General features: G+C 37.9%; 1 protein-coding gene across 1 annotated transcript; it reads left to right on the forward strand.

Moving 5' to 3' along the window:
• Positions 1 to 7,863: 7,863 nt before the first annotated feature.
• top1a (DNA topoisomerase Ia) lies at positions 7,864 to 18,262 on the forward strand. Its single transcript, XM_066671075.1, has 21 exons — positions 7,864 to 7,999; positions 8,340 to 8,364; positions 11,368 to 11,464; positions 11,746 to 11,851; positions 11,960 to 12,006; positions 12,282 to 12,371; positions 13,160 to 13,241; positions 13,343 to 13,437; positions 13,581 to 13,696; positions 13,915 to 14,036; positions 14,115 to 14,237; positions 14,354 to 14,541; positions 14,792 to 14,936; positions 15,126 to 15,269; positions 15,513 to 15,698; positions 15,783 to 15,851; positions 16,494 to 16,608; positions 16,721 to 16,848; positions 16,982 to 17,076; positions 17,170 to 17,319; positions 17,436 to 18,262. Exons 1-21 carry the CDS (start codon positions 7,973 to 7,975, stop codon positions 17,536 to 17,538), a joined length of 2,253 nt encoding a protein of 750 aa, XP_066527172.1. The 5' UTR covers positions 7,864 to 7,972; the 3' UTR covers positions 17,539 to 18,262.
• The last annotated feature ends 522 nt before the right edge of the window (positions 18,263 to 18,784 follow it).

The raw sequence follows: 18,784 nt of genomic DNA on the forward strand, positions 1-18,784 counted from the left end.
TCCTACTTGACCCGCCCACACTGGGCAGAGCTTAGATAACGCAAGTCAGAAAACTCTCCCAAATCACACTCAGAGAAAGAGACAGATTGTTTTTCGGCCAGGTTTAACATGATAACATATCCTATGAAATGACTAAACTTCTCAAGGATGGTGTAGAAAACGTGTAAGCTCTAATTCCCGCCTTTTTTTTTTTTTGCTCTTGGCACCCTACAAGGACGGATCGGTAATACAATGGGTTTCTATGGGGGCCTTAAGGATCTGAAAGTATGTTGTTTGTGGAATTAGGTTCCACATTGGTAATATAGTGACAGACTGATGTAGTAGTGTGACCGATTGATCTAATACTGTACAGTGGGTAGTGGGGAGTGTGCTGGACACTCAGTGACCGGACATGACTGGTGATTTTGGTGATTAGGATTCCTATGGGGACTGTGTCATATTACCATTGTGGAATCAGCTTCCACATTGGTGATACAATTGGTTCCTACGGGGACTGTGTCATATTACCATTGTGGAATTAGCTTCCACATTGGTAATACAATGGGTTCCTGTGGGGACTGTGTCATATTACCATTGTGGAATTAGCTTCCACAAAGGTAATACAATGGGTTTCTATGGGGGCCGTTGTGGTGAATCTACGGAATTCCACCTTAAGAAATTAGGGGGTTAGGGGAATATATTACCTTTGTGGAATCAGGTTCCACATTCGTGATACAATTGGTTTCTATGGGGGCCGTGAAGGTGGATTTATCTAAAAAGTTAGGGGAATATATTACCTTTGAGTCCCGGTTCCGGTAATACAAGGGGTTTGTATGAAAAACCAGCTTTCAGAGGCCTCTTGGCCAGTAACTTGTCGTACGCTCACAGAAGACATATTCAAAATTGGCAAAATTGGTGATCTTAGGTCAAAAGGTCAAGGAGTTATGGTCAAAAACCAGATCAGTAATATGGTTCCAGATTGGTAATATCTGACCCTACCCAGCTTAAGATTTGACCCCAGGGGGTCGAGGGTCGAGTATGTCGTTGGTGGCAACCCCTTGACCTGGGCCCTAAAGTTTGGTGACTCTAGGCCAAAAGGTCAAGGAGATATTACCCCCCAAAAAAATCCCACACACGAGGCACTATTCCCGGCCACGGGACTTCCAGGATTACGCACCCCTAAAGCCTCATTCAATTCAAGCCTCATTCAAGTCTAATTTGACCACTGGGAGACCTAACTATAGATTAGATTCAATTTTATTGTCATTACACATGTACAAGTACAAGGCAACGAGATATAGTTTAGCATCTAACCAGAGTGCAGTAAGCAGTAAGTGCAGAATGTACATATATAGAAGATATAGGCATGAATATGGACAAATATACCTGTGAATATATTATATAAGTAATAAATATAGTTTGGCGAGAAAGACATGTGCAGATGGAGTAGAAAAAATGCTATAAACATGATATACAGTGGATATATAAATACTATAAATTTGATATACAGATAACTAATTTACAGGTTGGGTTAGCAAAGGATGGTTGGATATGTTTACATTAATTGAATGTGCAGAATATATAACCCAATATAATATACAATTATGTACAGTGTAAAAATAGTTTACAGAGAATGTAGTCCAGTCAATGACCAGATTACAGATTTTAGGAACAAATGGAAGAAAAAAAGTTTTGTCTTTTTTTGGGAAGGCATTCTTTCTGTTAAATATAAACACAGTACAACAAATTATTCATTAGCACTGAAAGAAAGTGTATAAACAGAGCAAACAAATTAAAGTTTTTCCTCTGAATCTCCTTCGCAGGAATAAGAAAGTTTCAAATTTTACCATTATTTGACTTTTTGGGAGATGGGGAGATCCTTCTAGGTTGAATCCAACACAATGACCCCAATTCTGCGTCTGAATTGGCAAATAATGAATGTACTCAATGTAACAAAGGTTTATGCTTCAAGAATATAACAACTTTTTTTTTATAATTCTAAACTTAGGTATTATGTGAAATATTAAGCAAAAGTTAAATAAAAAGTTCAGAAGCTCTTCAGATCTCTCTTAGGCTCTTCAAACAGGGTCCAGACAGAACAAACCCAGGACAGAGAAATAAAATGTAGAGAGAGAAGAAAAGAGGAGGGGTGGAATGAAGGACCAGGAGAGACATGCATGGATGTGTCTCTCACAAGGAGGAAGATCAGCAATAAAGGAGAATCCCCACATGCCCATCATGAATGCCACCAGCTCTGACGGAGTGGTCGCCATGTCCAAGGCTGCGTCTTTGACCAAAAGCCAAATGGAAGAAAAGATGCAATGCTACAAGGCCCATGTCTGCGAGAAGGAAGCCCAGGACTCTACACAGACTCAATACATAGTGACACCTGGACTGGTCTGAGGATTCATCAAGGAAAGAGAAAGTGCTTGGATAAAGGAGTACAGCGGACCCGCATTGAACAATACTTGTTACGGGGTTGTCCAAATCAGTCGGTTGAAGTCCAGTGACAGGTTACTCACCACAGTTCACAGGATTTCAATACCTCTGTTACTATTGAGAATACCAGCACAAATGTACAGGAAGGTGAATCTAATGCTAACCAGAGGAACGGTGGACAGCAGGAAACAAGGGGTGAAAGAGAAAGGAAATGGGCAGAAGATAAGTGTAAAATGGCAAGCTGCAAATGATGATTTTAAAGGTATATTGGCTGGTTTGAAGGGCTCAGCAGAGAAGAAACTGAATAGTTTAATTAAAGTTATTTATGAATATGGAAGTGGCAAAATTTGGTAGGTTGCAGAAAAAGCAAAGGGACAAGATATTGTGACGTCAAGTCGGCAAGCATGTAGAGGAGAATGGATCCAGATCAAGAAATGAAAAAACGCTAAGATTCAAACATTCACTTTCTTTTATCAAGACCTCACATTCCACAGAATGTGTGTGTGCTAGCAGCCACACACACACCGAGTCTGTTGAAGGTGTAAAGGCTGTAAAATCCCCTTTTCCAGTGACCCTGAGATGCTCACAGAAGAATCCAGACTGACACTGAGTGGTTCTCCCAATTTTATGACTCCAGAAAGCATCGTTAAATCAACATAATGCAAATAGAGCCTTGAGAACTTCGTCATAAAAACTCACCACATGTGGAGACCCTAGGACCCCCAGCGTTTTTTATTACTCTCCAGCGTCGGACTGTCGAACGCTTATCTTATTGCAAAATCGATAGATGGCCCCCGAGGAATGCGCTAATATTGAACTCTCCACCCGAGTTCAACCCAGACGAGCAGCATGGACCAACATTGCTCCCAAGTGGACATTTGCGAAATCATATGCCACCCGAAACAATCTCTCTCTCCCTCTCTCTCTCTGTCACGACTGGACAGAAGGCAGACACAAGCGGCGAGCAGTATAAAGAGTTTATTAGCAACAATCCACAAGGGGTTAACAATAACTAGCACAGGTCGAATATCAGGAACAAACAGTACCTCAGAGATAAACCAGCAGAGTAGTCGAAAAGCCAGACAGAAGGATCGAACACCGGGAACAAACAGTACATCCGAGATAATCCTAAAGAGTAGTCGAAAAGCCAGGCAGAGTTCATAAACCGGAGAGCAAACAAATCCAAATGGGCAAGGCAGGGACGAAAACCGAAAGACGAGCATAAGGTAAGTAACTGGAATTCAAGACAAACTGGTAAGTAGAGAACGCTTTGTATTCGGAGATAAATCACGCAATACTCTGCAATGACTGGTGAGTGAGTGGAGCTTAAATAGAGAGATAAGCAGGTGTTCCAAATCAGAACTCTGGTGATTGAGAACGGTGTGGTGTCATGTGACTGTCTAATGAATTCTGGGATCTGGAGTTCAGAGAGCCCTGCGTGACACTCTCCCTCTCTCTCTCTCACCCTCTCAAAAAAGAATTATCTCGGACACATATGATTCTTCTGGGCACGGTGGCGCAGCAGGTAGTGTCGCAGTCACACAGCTCCAGGGGCCTGGAGGTTGTGGGTTCGATTCCCGCTCCGGGTGACTGTCTGTGAGGAGTTGGTGTGTTCTCCCCGTGTCCGCGTGGGTTTCCTCCGGGTACTCCGGTTTCCTCCCACAGTCCAAAAACACACGTTGCAGGTGGATTGGCGACTCGAAAGTGTCCGTAGGTGTGAGTGAATGTGTGTGTGTCTGTGTTGCCCTGTGAAGGACTGGCGTCCCCTCCAGGGTGTATTCCTGCCTTGCGCCCAATGATTCCAGGTAGGCTCTGGACCCCCCGCGACCCTAAATTGGATAAGCGGTTACAGATAATGGATGGATGGATGGACATATGATTCTTCTGAATCTAATCATGTATTATGCAATGTGTTATTAATGTTTATCCTCTGTTATTCTCAGGTGACTCTATAATAACATGAATCGAGTGACATGAATTAGGGTCATCGTGAAGAGAAACTCCTTTCCCAGTTTAAAAGAATGTTAATTAATCTCTAATAACTAGAATAGTTGGGGTAATTACATCGGTATACTCAAAATGTTATATTCAAGTATATACGAAGTATTAATTTTAGGATGTTCGATTCTTGCCAAAACATAAGTAATTTTTATTTCTCTGGGAACTTGAGACGGTCACGTGTACTCCCCAAACCCAGGAACAAATCAGAGAACGGTGACCTCCCAAGTGGGCGTGACAGCGCCACATAAGAAAACAGGAGTTCGGTCAGAAGGACACACACTTTTTGACTCACTTCTTTTTACCTCTTTTTCACTTCTGAACTTTTTTCGCTCTTCCCTTTTTTCTGAAGCTGACAAAGCCAACTCTCAAGAAGACTCTTAAAAGACCGATCCTCATGCGAACTAACAGGAGACGCCTTGGGTCAGTTTGCATTGCTCAATAGAGAAATTAAGATAGCGAGAAGTTGATGAGCTTTGTTAGTAACTTTCAACTTATTTCATATTTTGTGTTTGTTGGTATTTTTTTTTTTTTTTTTTTTTTTTTTGCCCAATCAAAGTTTAATTTTATGACTGATCAAAGCAGGGGAAAATTGTTTTGGCCAGAATAAGAGCCACCGCGTAAATTAGTTGAAATTTTTAAATTAGTATTAGTTACTTATTTTGGAGGACATCGCTTCTGTGAATTAAGGAAACAGAGAGCTTTTATTTTGATGCCTCTTCCTTCCGGAAGTGAATCCCAACCAGGACAGCGAGCCAGAGGAAACTCTTTAACTGACGTCACAACGCTCTGAGGGTGCCTGAAGCGGCCGGCCCCGTAAGTGACGATTCCTGAGCGAACCCAGCCTCAGTGCTCCCACTGAGAGAACTGCAGGAGCCAGGCTTGGCCTCTCTACTGTCACCGCGACGCGTTGCTGTACCCATCGGTTGGTTGATTTGCGACAAGAGTAAGCAAGCTCATACAATCCTCATTCTCAGAAGCTGATGTCTATCTAATTAAGTCTCTTGATAAAGTTATATTTTAATTAACCTCATAATAGCAACACATATTAGTCACAAGTCATATAGCCTAGCCAATTATTAAAATCATGATGGTTTCATCTGCGTTGATCCAGTTGAGATTTTGATGATTATGCTATGTTTATGTTTATTTATGTTTATTATTCCTCTTAATAAAGTACTCCTTGATTTGAAATAATACGGTGTGTGGAGTCTATTGCTAAGAGTCTGAAAATCCTGAAACTCACCCCTAACAGTATTTCAATCTCTGATAAATTATTAATATTGTTGTTATCTAAATTCGGTAATAATTATGATAATAATTATAAGTGATAATCACCATTAAGCATAACTAATTCAAATACTGTTACCATGCTACAGTGCCTTGCGAAAGTATTCAGCCCCTTGAACTTTTCAACCTTTTGCCACATTTCAGGCTTCAAACATAAAGATATTACATTATTTTTTGTGAAGAATCAACAACAAGTGGGACACAATCGTGAAGTGGAATGAAATTTATTGGATGTGTCAAACTTTTTTAACAAATAAAAAAACTGAAAAGTGGGGCATGCAATATTATTCAGCCCCTTTACTTTCAGTGCAGCAAACTCACTCCAGAAGTTCAGTGAGGATCTCTGAATGATCCAGTGTTGTCCCAAATGACTGATGATGATAAATAGAATCCACCTATGTGTAATCAAGCCTCCATATAAATGCTCCTGCCCTGTGATAGTCTCAGGGTTCTGTTCAAAGCGCAGAGAGCATCATGAAGACCAAGGAACACACCAGGCAGGTCCGAGATACTGTTGTGGAGAAGTTTAAAGCCGGATTTGGATACAAAAAGATTTTCCAAGCTTTATAGATCCCAAGGAGCACTGTGCAAGCAATCATATTGAAATAGAAGGAGTATCAGACCACTGCAAATCTACCAAGACGCAGCCATCACTCTAAACTTTCATTTCGAAAAAGGAGAAGACTGATCAAAGATGCAGCCAAGAGGCCCATGATCACTCTGGATGAACTGCAGAGATCTACAGCTGAGGTGGGAGAGTCTGTCCATAGGACAACAATCAGTCGTACACTGCACAAATCTGGCCTTTATGGAAGACTGGCAAGAAGAAAGCCATTTCTCAAAGATATCCATAAAAAGTCTTGTTTAAAGTTTGCCACAAGCCACCTGTGAGACACACCAAACATGTGGAAGAATGTGCTCTGGTCAGATGAAACGAAAATCCTTTTTTCCCTATTATTTATTTATATGAAACATTGTAAATGACCCTATCAAGCTCCACTGAGCGATAACACTGTATTTGAAGCTCTGAGCTCTTGGTTGCGTTTCTCTGCTGTTCACAAGGTCAGCAGGATGCCTCTAAACTCTGCCACAGCGTCCCCTGCTCATGACGTATTCCTGATTCCCCTCTAAACGTGTAGAAACATGGCGGTTCACTGGAAAGAACCAAGGTTCCAAGAATCTGGAACAGAACCGGTTCAAGAACCAGCGTTCATTTTGTGGAAAAGCGCTATGGCTGATAGCAACAAATCAATGTTCTGATTAGTTAAACAAACCTCGCGATCTGGTTGGTCCAGCTAAAGGTTTCCTATTGGTCCATCAATTGGTGGTGAAAACAAGGTCTTAAATCTGCAACAGCAAAAAGAGATTCGCACATGCAGCAGAGAAGGAGAATGTGTGGATGTTTCCACCTCATTCAAAAACTCCCACTGTCACATTTGGAACCTTAAAAAGGTTTTCTCTTGCACATTTTAAGCCGTTGGAGAAGGTACTGATTCACACATTCATGACACTTGATTTACAAACGCAAATCTTTTTTTTTTTTTTTTTTTTTTACACAATTGTGATTTTAAGTTATTATTGTTGTTGTTTTAAATTTGTGCATTCCAATACATTTGTTTTAGTTTTACGTGTATGTAGTTGCTCAAACGCAGTTACAACGTCCGTTACATTTGTGAGTATTGTTTTACAAACTCAATCTTTTTGACCCTATTTTTACTCCATATATGCTTGCTGTCTTAAATACTGGTACTAAATAAATTTTTGGGTTAATCACCAAAGAGGTTATTTTATTTTGGTAGAAATTGTTGAATAACGACTTTTTTCTCACATATAGAACCCTGATATAAGTATCATATAAAGGGTTTTTTTTTAGGATTTTTTAAAATGTTTTGTTGTGCTATGCACTGCTACTTATTAGATTATTAGGCACAAACATAGAATTTTCCCCAAAAAAATAGAAAAAATGCCAACACAATGGAAAAACAGTAATTACGACCCATGTAAAGCCTGAGGCGCGAGGATGGCGCTTACGAGTTACAACTGTGTAGGGTTTAGCGATTAGTTAGCACTGTTCATCACTTGAGAACGGGACCTCATGTAGCGATCGTGTCCCCTGCCTTTAAAAGCCTGCGCATGCGCACTAGGTCACATTTGAGACTTGGTCTGTTACACAACGCGAGTTTCTCCACTTCAGCTGCAGTTCCGCGCCGGCATTTTATTATCACGCGAGTTTAAATAGTTTTTTTTAAAGACAGTAGGGGTAGAAATGAGCGGGGACCACAATGAATCTCAGGTAAAGTTTGCAGGCGTTTTCTTCATTTAAAAATATTAAAACGCCGTTTGAATTCGGCTCTAACCTGTAGCGCTAAGCTAACAGGCTACCATAGCCATTCATGTAGTAGGGTTAGGCGCAGAAAAAGTTTAATTTACATTTTATTGGTTAGATTTGGTCAGATTTATTAAATGACTCAAAATTCAATCTAAATCCAGATCGTTTTTTCTTCTTTGTCATACTTGCTCTCGTGTTTTTAAACTACTATGCTAATTGCGCTATAGTGCTAATAGCTCAGCTGTAAGTTTAAAGTTAGCGTGCTGCTGTCATCTAACTTAAGTCCCTCTCTTTTATTCTACAGATTGACTCTGGATCCAAATATAGTGGTAAGTGTGGTTTGATAAACCTTGACTAACCCAGATATTTATGTCTATTGCTTTCTCTCTGCTTGTTAGTGAGGATAGAAATGGCGTCCAGAGACTAAGTCCCCTCTCTCTGTCACAGTCGCCTATTGTTCACATTTAGGCCCAAGAAACAGAGATTACGATTTATTTTTACTGAAGTGGGCATCGGGATCTGGTAAATAAAGATACATTTATTCTAAGTGTTCCATTTAGATGTTATAAATGTTACAGGACTGCTATTAGAGTTCTTCTGAAACTCGGGTTTTGGGGGTTAAGGACTTAGTCTCTGCGCCATTTTCTTTTTCTCTAGCGGTCTGAATGTAACATTAAGATGGACATGATATGGTGAAGCAGCGAGTCTGTCATTAATATACTGAGGAAAGTCCGTGTATAATATTAGTTGATTTTTTGTTCTTTTTCTTTTTACACAAGGGCTTTATCTGCTCTGGTGTGCATGGACAGCTCACTTGAAATGAGCTCACTTTGCCATAACTGTAGGATTACACAGTAAAATGATAATGACGGATCAGTTTTTGATTAAACATTTTGTCTTATGTATACTTGGTTGTTAGAACTAAGCCACGCTGTAGATTGATCATTAAAAATGTTATTCCCTGTTTTAATTTGCATTATTAACTTGCTCATTATTCCTCTATGGTGCCTTTACCATTTCATTCTGTGCGTAGTTTAAATGTTCATTCACAATGAAAATGTTAATTGTTTATTCACTTCTTCAAAAAAATCACTGTGACATTTGACCATTGCACCCTTTGTGTTTTTAATTTAAAGTTAAGCTTTGCCTGACCATTTGAGGAATGTACAAATGTATAAATTCATATACTGTTTTCACCAAAGATTAATCATAGCTGTAGAATGCAGTTACTTCTGTTTTTTTTTTTTTTTACATTGATTCTTCAGATATTGATGCAAAGTTTTTATGAAAGCATGCAGACTGATTAGCTGTCTTACAGTTTGTAAAGGACTGCCACTTTCACTGCTCAGGTTTGTTTGGGACTGTTTAAATGCATATTTATTGTAATATAGGGAAGTATGAATACACAGCTTAACAAAGCACTCTTTTAGCTCAGCTTATTACTGCATGCATTCAGATTCAGAAATACTTTATTGATCCTAGAGGGAAATTGCTGTTACAGTTGCAATCAATTTTAAAAATGAGAAAAAAATTAAATGAAAAGAGAAATTTGCAAAATGTGCACACTTACGTTCTTAAAAATACAGTAAAGTGTCTTTGGCTGTGATAATAAATAGAATATATATTGTATAGGTGATTGCACCTCTGAATTATTACAAAAATTAAGAAAAATGAATCATTATTATTATTTTTTTTACATATGAGCAATATAATGTGGTATTGAGTATTGCACGGATGAGCCATGGTGTCATACTTTGAGGGAGGAATCATGGAGTTTGGTGGCCACATGTAGGAAAGACCTCCTGTGTTTCATCACTGTGTCGTAGAGTGGGTGGAAGCCAGACAAGAATGAACATTCTTGTCTCATTTTTCTCACTGCTACATGTAATCCTATGCGTGGCTCAAAACCCATAATCCAGACACATCTGACCAAAACTGTGGATTTTGCAGTCTGTTATCCCACTTTTGATGTCATAGAAAACTAGAAGAGGAGATTGAGACATGCTCTTGCAGTGGGCTGAGCCTATGCAGGGCATGCTGGAGAAACTCTGGATAATTTTCCGCATTTAATCCATACGTGGTAGTGAACACACAAACATACTATCAAGCAATGTTTTTATTTTGTTTATTTGCCCCGCACACTGAAGGTGTTGATTATAAAACATAGGGCTCTAGACTTTTTTTCAGAACCATCCCGAAACTTGGTCCCTAACCCTGAACTGAAAATTACACAAAGGTTGCCAGTTCGATCCCCAGAGCCAGCAGGTCATGACTGAAGTGTCCTCGAGCAAGGAACCTAACCCCCATCTGCTCCCTGGGCACCATGTACATGTAGGAGCTCATGGGCCATGCAGCCTTTGATCAGTAACTTTAGCAGGAAATTTAATGTGGACGGGGATTTCACAAGGCCAGTGGAGTTAATTTTAAGCTCCCAGACTTAGTATAATTCAAATTTTTGGGTGGTCACTTATTTAAGGTGGGAGTTTCAGTGAGGTCAGGGTCTCAATAAAATGGTTGTATTTTTAATGTGGCATGGCTTAAGGTGGCCATATAATTTTAAGGTTATGTTTTAATGTGGAACTTCAAGGTGGATCTTTAAATGTTAAATCTGTAACTGAAAAATATGACTTCAAATATCCAAATATAAACTGAAAAATACTACAAGGAATTTAAATTTTGAATTCCTTGTAGTAGTTTTCAAACTTCAATATTTAGAAGTTCAGTTTCAGATTTTTTCAAATGAACAAAACTTTTGTCCCTGCATTAGCGCCATATTATACAGAGTTTTCTGTGTAAGTGGTGTGTGCTTTTGTTTTGGAGGATTTTGCACACCTTCAGACTGTCAGCATGGATGACGTACTCAGATGACAATGTGTAGTGTATAAACACAGACGGGCACCCACTTCAAACCTGCAGTTTCAGTTAACCAGTCAAATCGGTAAGCCTGTTGGGCTACTTGATATAGTGTGGCTGTATGTAACAAGACAGTTGGCAGTTTGCTTTTATTTATGCTAATTAAAGCTATGTGAACTTTGCCAAGCTATATGAGCAAAATCACTGTTGTGGACAGATACAGCAGTGTGAACAAGTGATTTATGGTATATTGGTGTCATTTATTTATTTATTTATTTATTTATTTTAAATTTCAAGCACCATCAATTTCGGTTCCTATTTCAGTTTACAATTTTGTGAATTTCACAATCCAGCTGCTGGGAAGCACTACCCTGCTGACAGAATAATACTGCCAGGTGTCACTTCAGTTTGCTCTATAATGATTTATATTTTTTATTTATTTATTGATTATTTTTATTATTTTTTTCCCCCCTTTTCAGATTCACACAAACACAGGGATAAATATAAGGATAAAGAACACAAACATAAAGACCACAAGAAAGATAAAGAACGTGAGAAATCAAAGTACAGCAACAGGTACCACATAATTTAAGATTTTCCTTTTTACTTTATTTTATTATTTTTATTTATTTATATATAAAGCCGCACTCTGTTCACCCTGCTACAAGTTGGGGGCTTTATGGTCTGGCTTTGCTAATGTGAACACATGCCCAGTAATTTAATTTTTTATTTTTTTTATGATGTTTTCGAGAACAACTGGAATGAATTTTCGCTTTAGGCCACTTTCTCCTTAGGGATTGTTATCAGGGATTGCTTGGTTCAGCCTTAATATACTGTAATTTCTTGCGCTTTGACAGTGAACACAAAGGGTCCTCAGATAAACACAGAGACAGAGACAAAACAAAGCACAAAAATGGATCCTCCGCCAAGCAGAAGGACAAACATAAAGAGAAAAAGAAGGAGGTGCGGGTGACTGTTTTATTTTGTTTGTTTGCTTGTTTCCATTAAGTCATTATGATTTCTCCCACTGTAAGACTTGCCTTACGGTATGGCTTTTTATTTCTCCCTTAGTCTTTCGATGGGGAAATAAAAAGGGAGAGAGAGAACGGCTTTGCCAGGTGAGTTAGCAAAACATTTTGACTGTTGTAAATCTAAAATACTTAATTCATCCTCTGCTACTTAGATGTGTACAGGTCTCGAATTCTAGCTTTTTCTGTTTTCATTGTCTGAATTTTCATTTCAGAGTGTTTTAATTTTCTACTTTGCATAGTAGTTATATTAACTTCAGTGTATTTTGGGGCGATTAAAACTTTTCCATTGCACCTTCAGTCAATTTATTATTCAGTCAAGGTATGTGTTCTACTGAATAGAGAACTGTTTCTGTCTTTCACAGCCCTCCTTGCATAAAGTCTGAGCCAGAAAATGAAGACTTCTACCACTCAACAAAACACAAATACCTTAAGAGAGAGCATGATGATGATGAGTGAGTAACCGGCACCTATTTTAATGTTTATTTTAGTTTGTCCTCTCATCACTGTCATGCAGAAAACAAGTTAAAACTATGGATGCACGGATATTGCTTTATTTGAGCTGATACGAAACCACTGTGCTGTAGTCGATACAGATATTAAAAATCAATAATGTTTTCAAGTTCATTTTATGGGTTTATTCGGTGTAGTTCATTTATACTTTAATAAAGATTTACTGATGGTTCCACATGAATGGTTTCTAGTGGGGCGCTAATTAGTGCAGCAGGTTTTTGGAGAGCGAATGTGAGGATGAGGTGCAATGTGTGTTTAATACATTCCAAATGATTTGATATTGATTTTTCATGTGAGAGTTTTTCTTTTTATATAGGAAGTGGAAGTTTATTTTTCTGCTGTTTGTTTGTGTGGTTTGCTCTAGTATCTGAGAGTCTCTGACACTTCACATTCGCTTTCACCCTCAAAAAGGCAATAAAACAATAATGTAGAGCAACTTAAAAACACCCACGGCAGACGTAGTTGTGTAGTTAGCCATCGGTGGATATATACTAGCACAAAAAGGTGCTAAGGTATTGATTGTGATAATGGTTACAAAACATCTTTAAAAATCCACATATCTGTCAAGGATATATTGTATATCACTAGTTAAAATTTGTTAATGTTGCTGCTTCTGTAATGTGATTCATTTACGGTTCCAAAAATTTGTCCTATTGTTTTATTTGGTTAAAGATGAATACATTTAATTTTATTCTGACTTTTATTTTTTTTTATACTCCTGATTTTTCAGTGCTGAGTTCAAACCCAAAAAAATTAAAATTGAAAATGATAAAAATCAGAAGAAGGTGAATAAAAGGAAACAGGAGGAAGAGGTGGGAATGCTGGTTTATCCCTTTAATAAATTATCATTTTTGTTTCTGTTGGAGCATTTTAAAAAAATAAAAATAAATTTGCCATTCTATCTACATAACAGGATACAGTATCCAAAAAGAAGACAAAAGGCAAAAAAGACATGGGAACGCAAGGCAAAAAGAAGGTAAAGACGGAGCAAGAGGAGAAGTGGAAATGGTTAGTTTCTCTTTATTTCTTCTGCTTTATAGTCTCTTATTTATACAGCAGTTACCATCTTGAGTTTGTATTTGAAGGATGTTATTTTTTGGTTTGATATGCATTTGATTTTTCTGCTACACATTCTTTGTAATTGCTGGTAGGTGGGAAGAGGAGAGATATAAAGATGGAGTAAAATGGACGTTTCTGGAACACAAAGGGCCTGTGTTTGCCCCACCATATGAGCCTCTTCCAAGCAAAGTCAGGTTCTATTATGATGGTAAGAGTATAAAGCTTTGGGGTTGCCTGGGGTTGTCACTAGATATTTCTGATAATTTGCTTTGTACTTCATTAGACTTTTAAATGTTGCTGGCCACCTGTCTATTACTTTTTACTGGTGATTTGATTATTCAGCTTTTTATTTATTTATTAATTTTTTTTGTTTGTTTGTTTTGTTTTTTTTTTTTGTTTTGTTTTTTTTTTGGACACTGTATTCAGGAAAACCCATGAGTCTCAGCCCAGAGGCAGAAGAAGTAGCAACTTTTTTTGCTAAAATGCTAGACCACGAATATACTACAAAGGATATATTTCGTAAAAACTTCTTCAAAGACTGGAGGAAGGTAAAAAATAATCCTCTTTTATTTTCCACTCAATACCAAGAAAATGTTTGAGTAAATCATTTAATTTATTTGTTTTAGGAAATGACTCCAGAAGAAAAAACAAAGATTACAGACTTGAACAAATGTAACTTTAGTGAGATGAATGAATATTTTAAAGCCCAGTCTGAGGCAAGGAAAGCCATGACTAAAGAGGAAAAACAGGTATGAATACCAGCTTGGTTGTGCTTGCAGTTATTCTTACCATAATTTGGCAGCAGTAAAGCACCTGTGCCAAATTGTAATGTTGGTGTTGTGTTTTTTTTGTTTTTTTTTGCCAGAAAATCAAAGAGGAGAATGAGCGTATTCTACAGGAATATGGCTTTTGTTTAATGGACAATCACCGGGAAAGAATCGCCAATTTCCGTATTGAGCCACCAGGTCTGTTCCGTGGAAGAGGAGACCATCCAAAAATGGGGATGCTCAAACGCCGCATCCAACCAAATGATATCATCATCAACTGTAGCAAGTAGGGCTATATTTGAATACCTTTTACACTTACCAGATACACCCAGATATGCATATGTGTAATGCCAGTTATGAAAAGCCTGCATGCTGCAGTCTTGAGTATTCTCCCTGCTCACAATGATGGAAAACCATCTGTTGACAACTTTGGAATGTAATTGTTTGAGGGCCTTGATTCATAGAAGGTTGAGGTTCCTTCCTGACTTTTATAATGTTGGAGTATCTTATTTTGCGAGTGTACTTTGCATCCTCAGGGACTCTCAGTATCCCAAGCCTCCTCCAGGGACCAAATGGAAAGAGGTTAGACATGACAACAAAGTGACGTGGCTGGCGTCCTGGACAGAGAACATTCAAGGTTCCATCAAGTACATCATGCTGAACCCTAGCTCCAGAATCAAGGTGCGTATATCATTTGGTACCTAAGACAAAAAAAAAAACGCATCGGACGCAGTGTGAAGGTATTTTACATGTGAAAAAAGTCATACTGTGTGAAAACGTCTTAAGTTATTCGGTCCATCCAATAAGCATTTTAAATATATTTAATTACCTTCATGTGAAGTGTAAAAAACTCGTCTTGTTTCCCTGCAGGGAGAAAAGGACTGGCAGAAATATGAGACGGCTCGACGGCTGAAGAAGTGTGTGGACCGCATTCGGGCTCAGTACAGGGAGGACTGGAAGTCAAAAGAGATGAGGATCAGGCAGAGAGCTGTTGCCCTCTACTTCATTGACAAGGTCTCTTGCAGCCACCGACCACCAATTATTTTTTATTTTTTTATTTATTTTTTCCCTTCTTTTACTTGTGGGGGAAAAAAAATCTGGTTTTAAAAAAAAATAAGGTTTTAAGTTATTCAACCCCCACCCCTACACACACACACTTGTGCAGATTTAGTGCATTCAAATTGTTTCCTAATTGAGAGTCAAATTGTGAAGATTGAAATTATTTTTTTTCCTTCTATTTTTCTTTTGTGTGTGTAGTTGGCACTAAGAGCAGGAAATGAAAAAGAGGAAGGAGAAACAGCAGATACCGTGGGTTGCTGTTCGCTTCGAGTTGAGCACCTTTCTCTGTACGCAGAAAAAGGTGGCCAGGAATACGTGGCAGAGTTTGACTTCCTGGGGAAAGATTCAATTCGCTACTACAATAAAATCCCTGTGGAAAAGAGGGTAAGCTGAATATTACCTGACATGAGACTTTAATTGTTTGTCAAGTAGTGCTCATTTATTTATTTATTTATTTTATGTCACCAGGTTTTCAAGAATCTGCAACTCTTCATGGAGAACAAGCAGCCAGAGGATGACCTGTTTGACCGCCTAAATGTATTTGCACGCTATGCTTTTGCTTTACACACTGCTTTGCTCTACACAATTTTAGGTTTTCATGTTTCTGAAATCTCTAACCTACAATTTTCTGACATTTTAATAAGTTTTTCTTCTATTTTGCTATGACTCTGTGACACTGTTTTTCTAAACTTGTGATTCACACATTTGATTATTCATGAGATAGGTGTGAAACACAGGTGCGAAATCCCCCTGAGCTCTGTGCCCTTGCACATCTACAAAATAATTACTCTCAGCTTCATAAATTCCTTCACTAGAATATACTGCTGAACTAGTGTAGCATCAAAGCTAACCATTCTAAACGTGCTTCAGTGAAACTAGTCTAATATATTTCACTTTATCATCACAAAATGAAACTCCTCCTTAGGCAGCTGAAATGTGACTGCGCCATTTCTGAGCTCAGTGTGAAAACGCAGCCATGTGCACTTATTTATGACTGAAATGAGCGTTTTTACATTTTGTAATCCTCCGATAAGAGTGGCCAGGTGATCATGCTATTATATGAATACGAATGGGTGGGCCACTAAAAATAAATTAATTCAACCTCCATATATTTGAAAAGGAGACCCTTTTAATGTTTCTGGGTGTATGTTAATTTTTAACTTTCTGCAATATCCCTAGACCACTGTTCTTAACAAGCATCTTCAAGAGTTGATGGATGGCTTGACAGCTAAAGTGTTCCGTACCTACAATGCATCCATCACGTTGCAGCAGCAGCTGAAGGAGCTGACTAACTGTAAGTTTCTCTACGAATTTGTGTCCCTAGGCACCTCAGACTTTTAACTTGAGGGTCTAACATATGTATGAATCTTGTTGGTCCCGCAAAAAAAAATTGCATTATTTTACAGCGGAAGAAAACATTCCTGCAAAGATTCTCTCTTACAACCGGGCCAACAGGGCTGTAGCCATTCTGTGTAATCACCAGAGGGCGCCTCCAAAGACGTTTGAGAAGTCCATGCAGAATCTTCAAACAAAGGTATGACATTTGTAGTATTTTGTTTGTTGCTCCAGCTAGAGAGATTGATTGTTTTTGTTTTGTTCCCCCTTCTTCCCCTATCTCTTGATGTTTTAACTGTCATTCTGACATGTCTTGTGTCCATGAAAACCAGATTGATGCCAAAAGAGAGCAGCTCGCTGATGCTAAAAGAGAACTGAAAAGTGTGAAGGCTGATGCCAGGGTACGCAGAGATGAGAAGTCCAGGAGGTGAGTAAGAAAATATTTGCCAATGAAATTTGGACGTCATTTCACACGAGGGTATATTTTAGGACTGAATGTGTGATGTGATGCAATACTCAGAGCTATAGAATCGAAGAAGAAAGCTATACAGAGGATAAGTGAGCAACTCATGAAGCTGGAGGTGCAGGCCACAGACCGCGAAGAGAACAAACAGATTGCTCTTGGCACCTCCAAACTAAACTACCTGGACCCACGCATTTCTGTTGCCTGGTTAGTGCGAATTTGTATATTTATTTTAAAGCTGAGATTTGTTGATGGAATTGTGTGTGTGCACAGCAGTTTTTCATTAAATCAATGTCTTCTCATCACTTTTGGTTTTCTCCCAGGTGCAAGAAGTTTGGCATTCCTATTGAGAAAATCTACAACAAAACTCAGCGTGAGAAGTTTGCGTGGGCTATTGACATGGCGGATGAAGATTTTGAATTTTAAATCTACCATTTGTATTTTATTCCTTTTTTTTTTTTTTTTTTTAAGTTAAACCCCCAGACTTTTTTTCTGTTTTTGGGACTTGGTGTTTATCTTTAAAAGACAGCTGACGCTAGCTTGGAGTTTATCCACTAGATTTCTTCACCTCCCATTGGGCAGAAATGCACGTAAATGTCTGAACTAATGAAATCTTGTTACCAACAGGTAGTTGCATTGTGTATTTTAATTTTGCCTGAGTTTTAGCCCTCCTTTTATTAATATTCTATATTTTAATAGAGAAATTATTGAATTCCTTATACACCTACACGCCTTTTTAGTAAAAAGTATGTACTTACTGTGAGAGTGAATGTGACACGAATTTTTAAAAAAAAAAATATTACAAACTGGACTAAGAATTGTGTATGAAGTGTATCCATACCACAAACTAGACTTGGAGGGTCAAGTAAAGCAATTCTTAAGCCAGAAGGTAAATTATGTGGGTAAAAAAAAAAAAACTTCTATCAGGGAATTGTTAATATGTGTGTTTAAATTTTTTTTTATTATTATTTTTTTTAATTTATTTTTTTTTAAATAACCAGTCACTTCTAATGTCCTACAGATTGTTCTTCACAATTTGCATTTTTCAGCTTTAACTTTGTCAAGTGATTTTTTTCAATAAGGAAAAATGATACTTGAAGATACCAATATGTTAGTGTATTGGTTTGAGGTTAGATAAAATGGGGGGGGTTTGTTGTTATTATTATTATTATTATTATTATTTTATTTTTTATTTTTTTATCCGGTTAGGTCAGGGATTTTCTTTGCCAAATAAGGTATAATGCAGAATGACTGGTTATTTTACAATTTTAAAGGAACGCTATGTAATATTTTTATCTTAAAATTACATCTTAAATCTTTGTTTCACTGACCGTTGTAATAGAATTGCATATTATAATTACAGTGGGCTTACTACTGTAGAAAGTGGAGGCAGGTAGGATATTACCAAATCCTCCCTGCTAAATTTAGTACAATGCTATAGAAATTATACTAGGGAGAGACATGGGCAAATGGAAATACTGCAAATCTTACCTAGTGTTCCTTTTGACTATGAACATAAAACTCACTTAACATTTGTGTTTTTTTTTTTTTTTTTTTTTAAATATATTCTCTGTACCATTAATTTACAGTAAAAAGAAAACTGGTCACATCAGAGGGAACATCTGTGTAATTTTATGGCCTACAATCATATTTTATTTAGTTTTTGTTGCTC

Source organism: Hoplias malabaricus, chromosome 5, assembly GCF_029633855.1.
Source record: "Hoplias malabaricus isolate fHopMal1 chromosome 5, fHopMal1.hap1, whole genome shotgun sequence".
Classification (NCBI taxonomy): domain Eukaryota; kingdom Metazoa; phylum Chordata; class Actinopteri; order Characiformes; family Erythrinidae; genus Hoplias; species Hoplias malabaricus.

Excerpts from the sequence above, each read along its gene's own strand:
- top1a (XM_066671075.1), top strand. The coding sequence starts at position 7,973 with ATGAGCGGGGACCACAATGAATCTCAG. Across the intron at positions 11,465-11,745 it reads AAATCAAAGTACAGCAACAG|TGAACACAAAGGGTCCTCAG; the intron begins GTACCACATAAT and ends GCGCTTTGACAG. Across the intron at positions 13,438-13,580 it reads CAAGAGGAGAAGTGGAAATG|GTGGGAAGAGGAGAGATATA; the intron begins GTTAGTTTCTCT and ends AATTGCTGGTAG.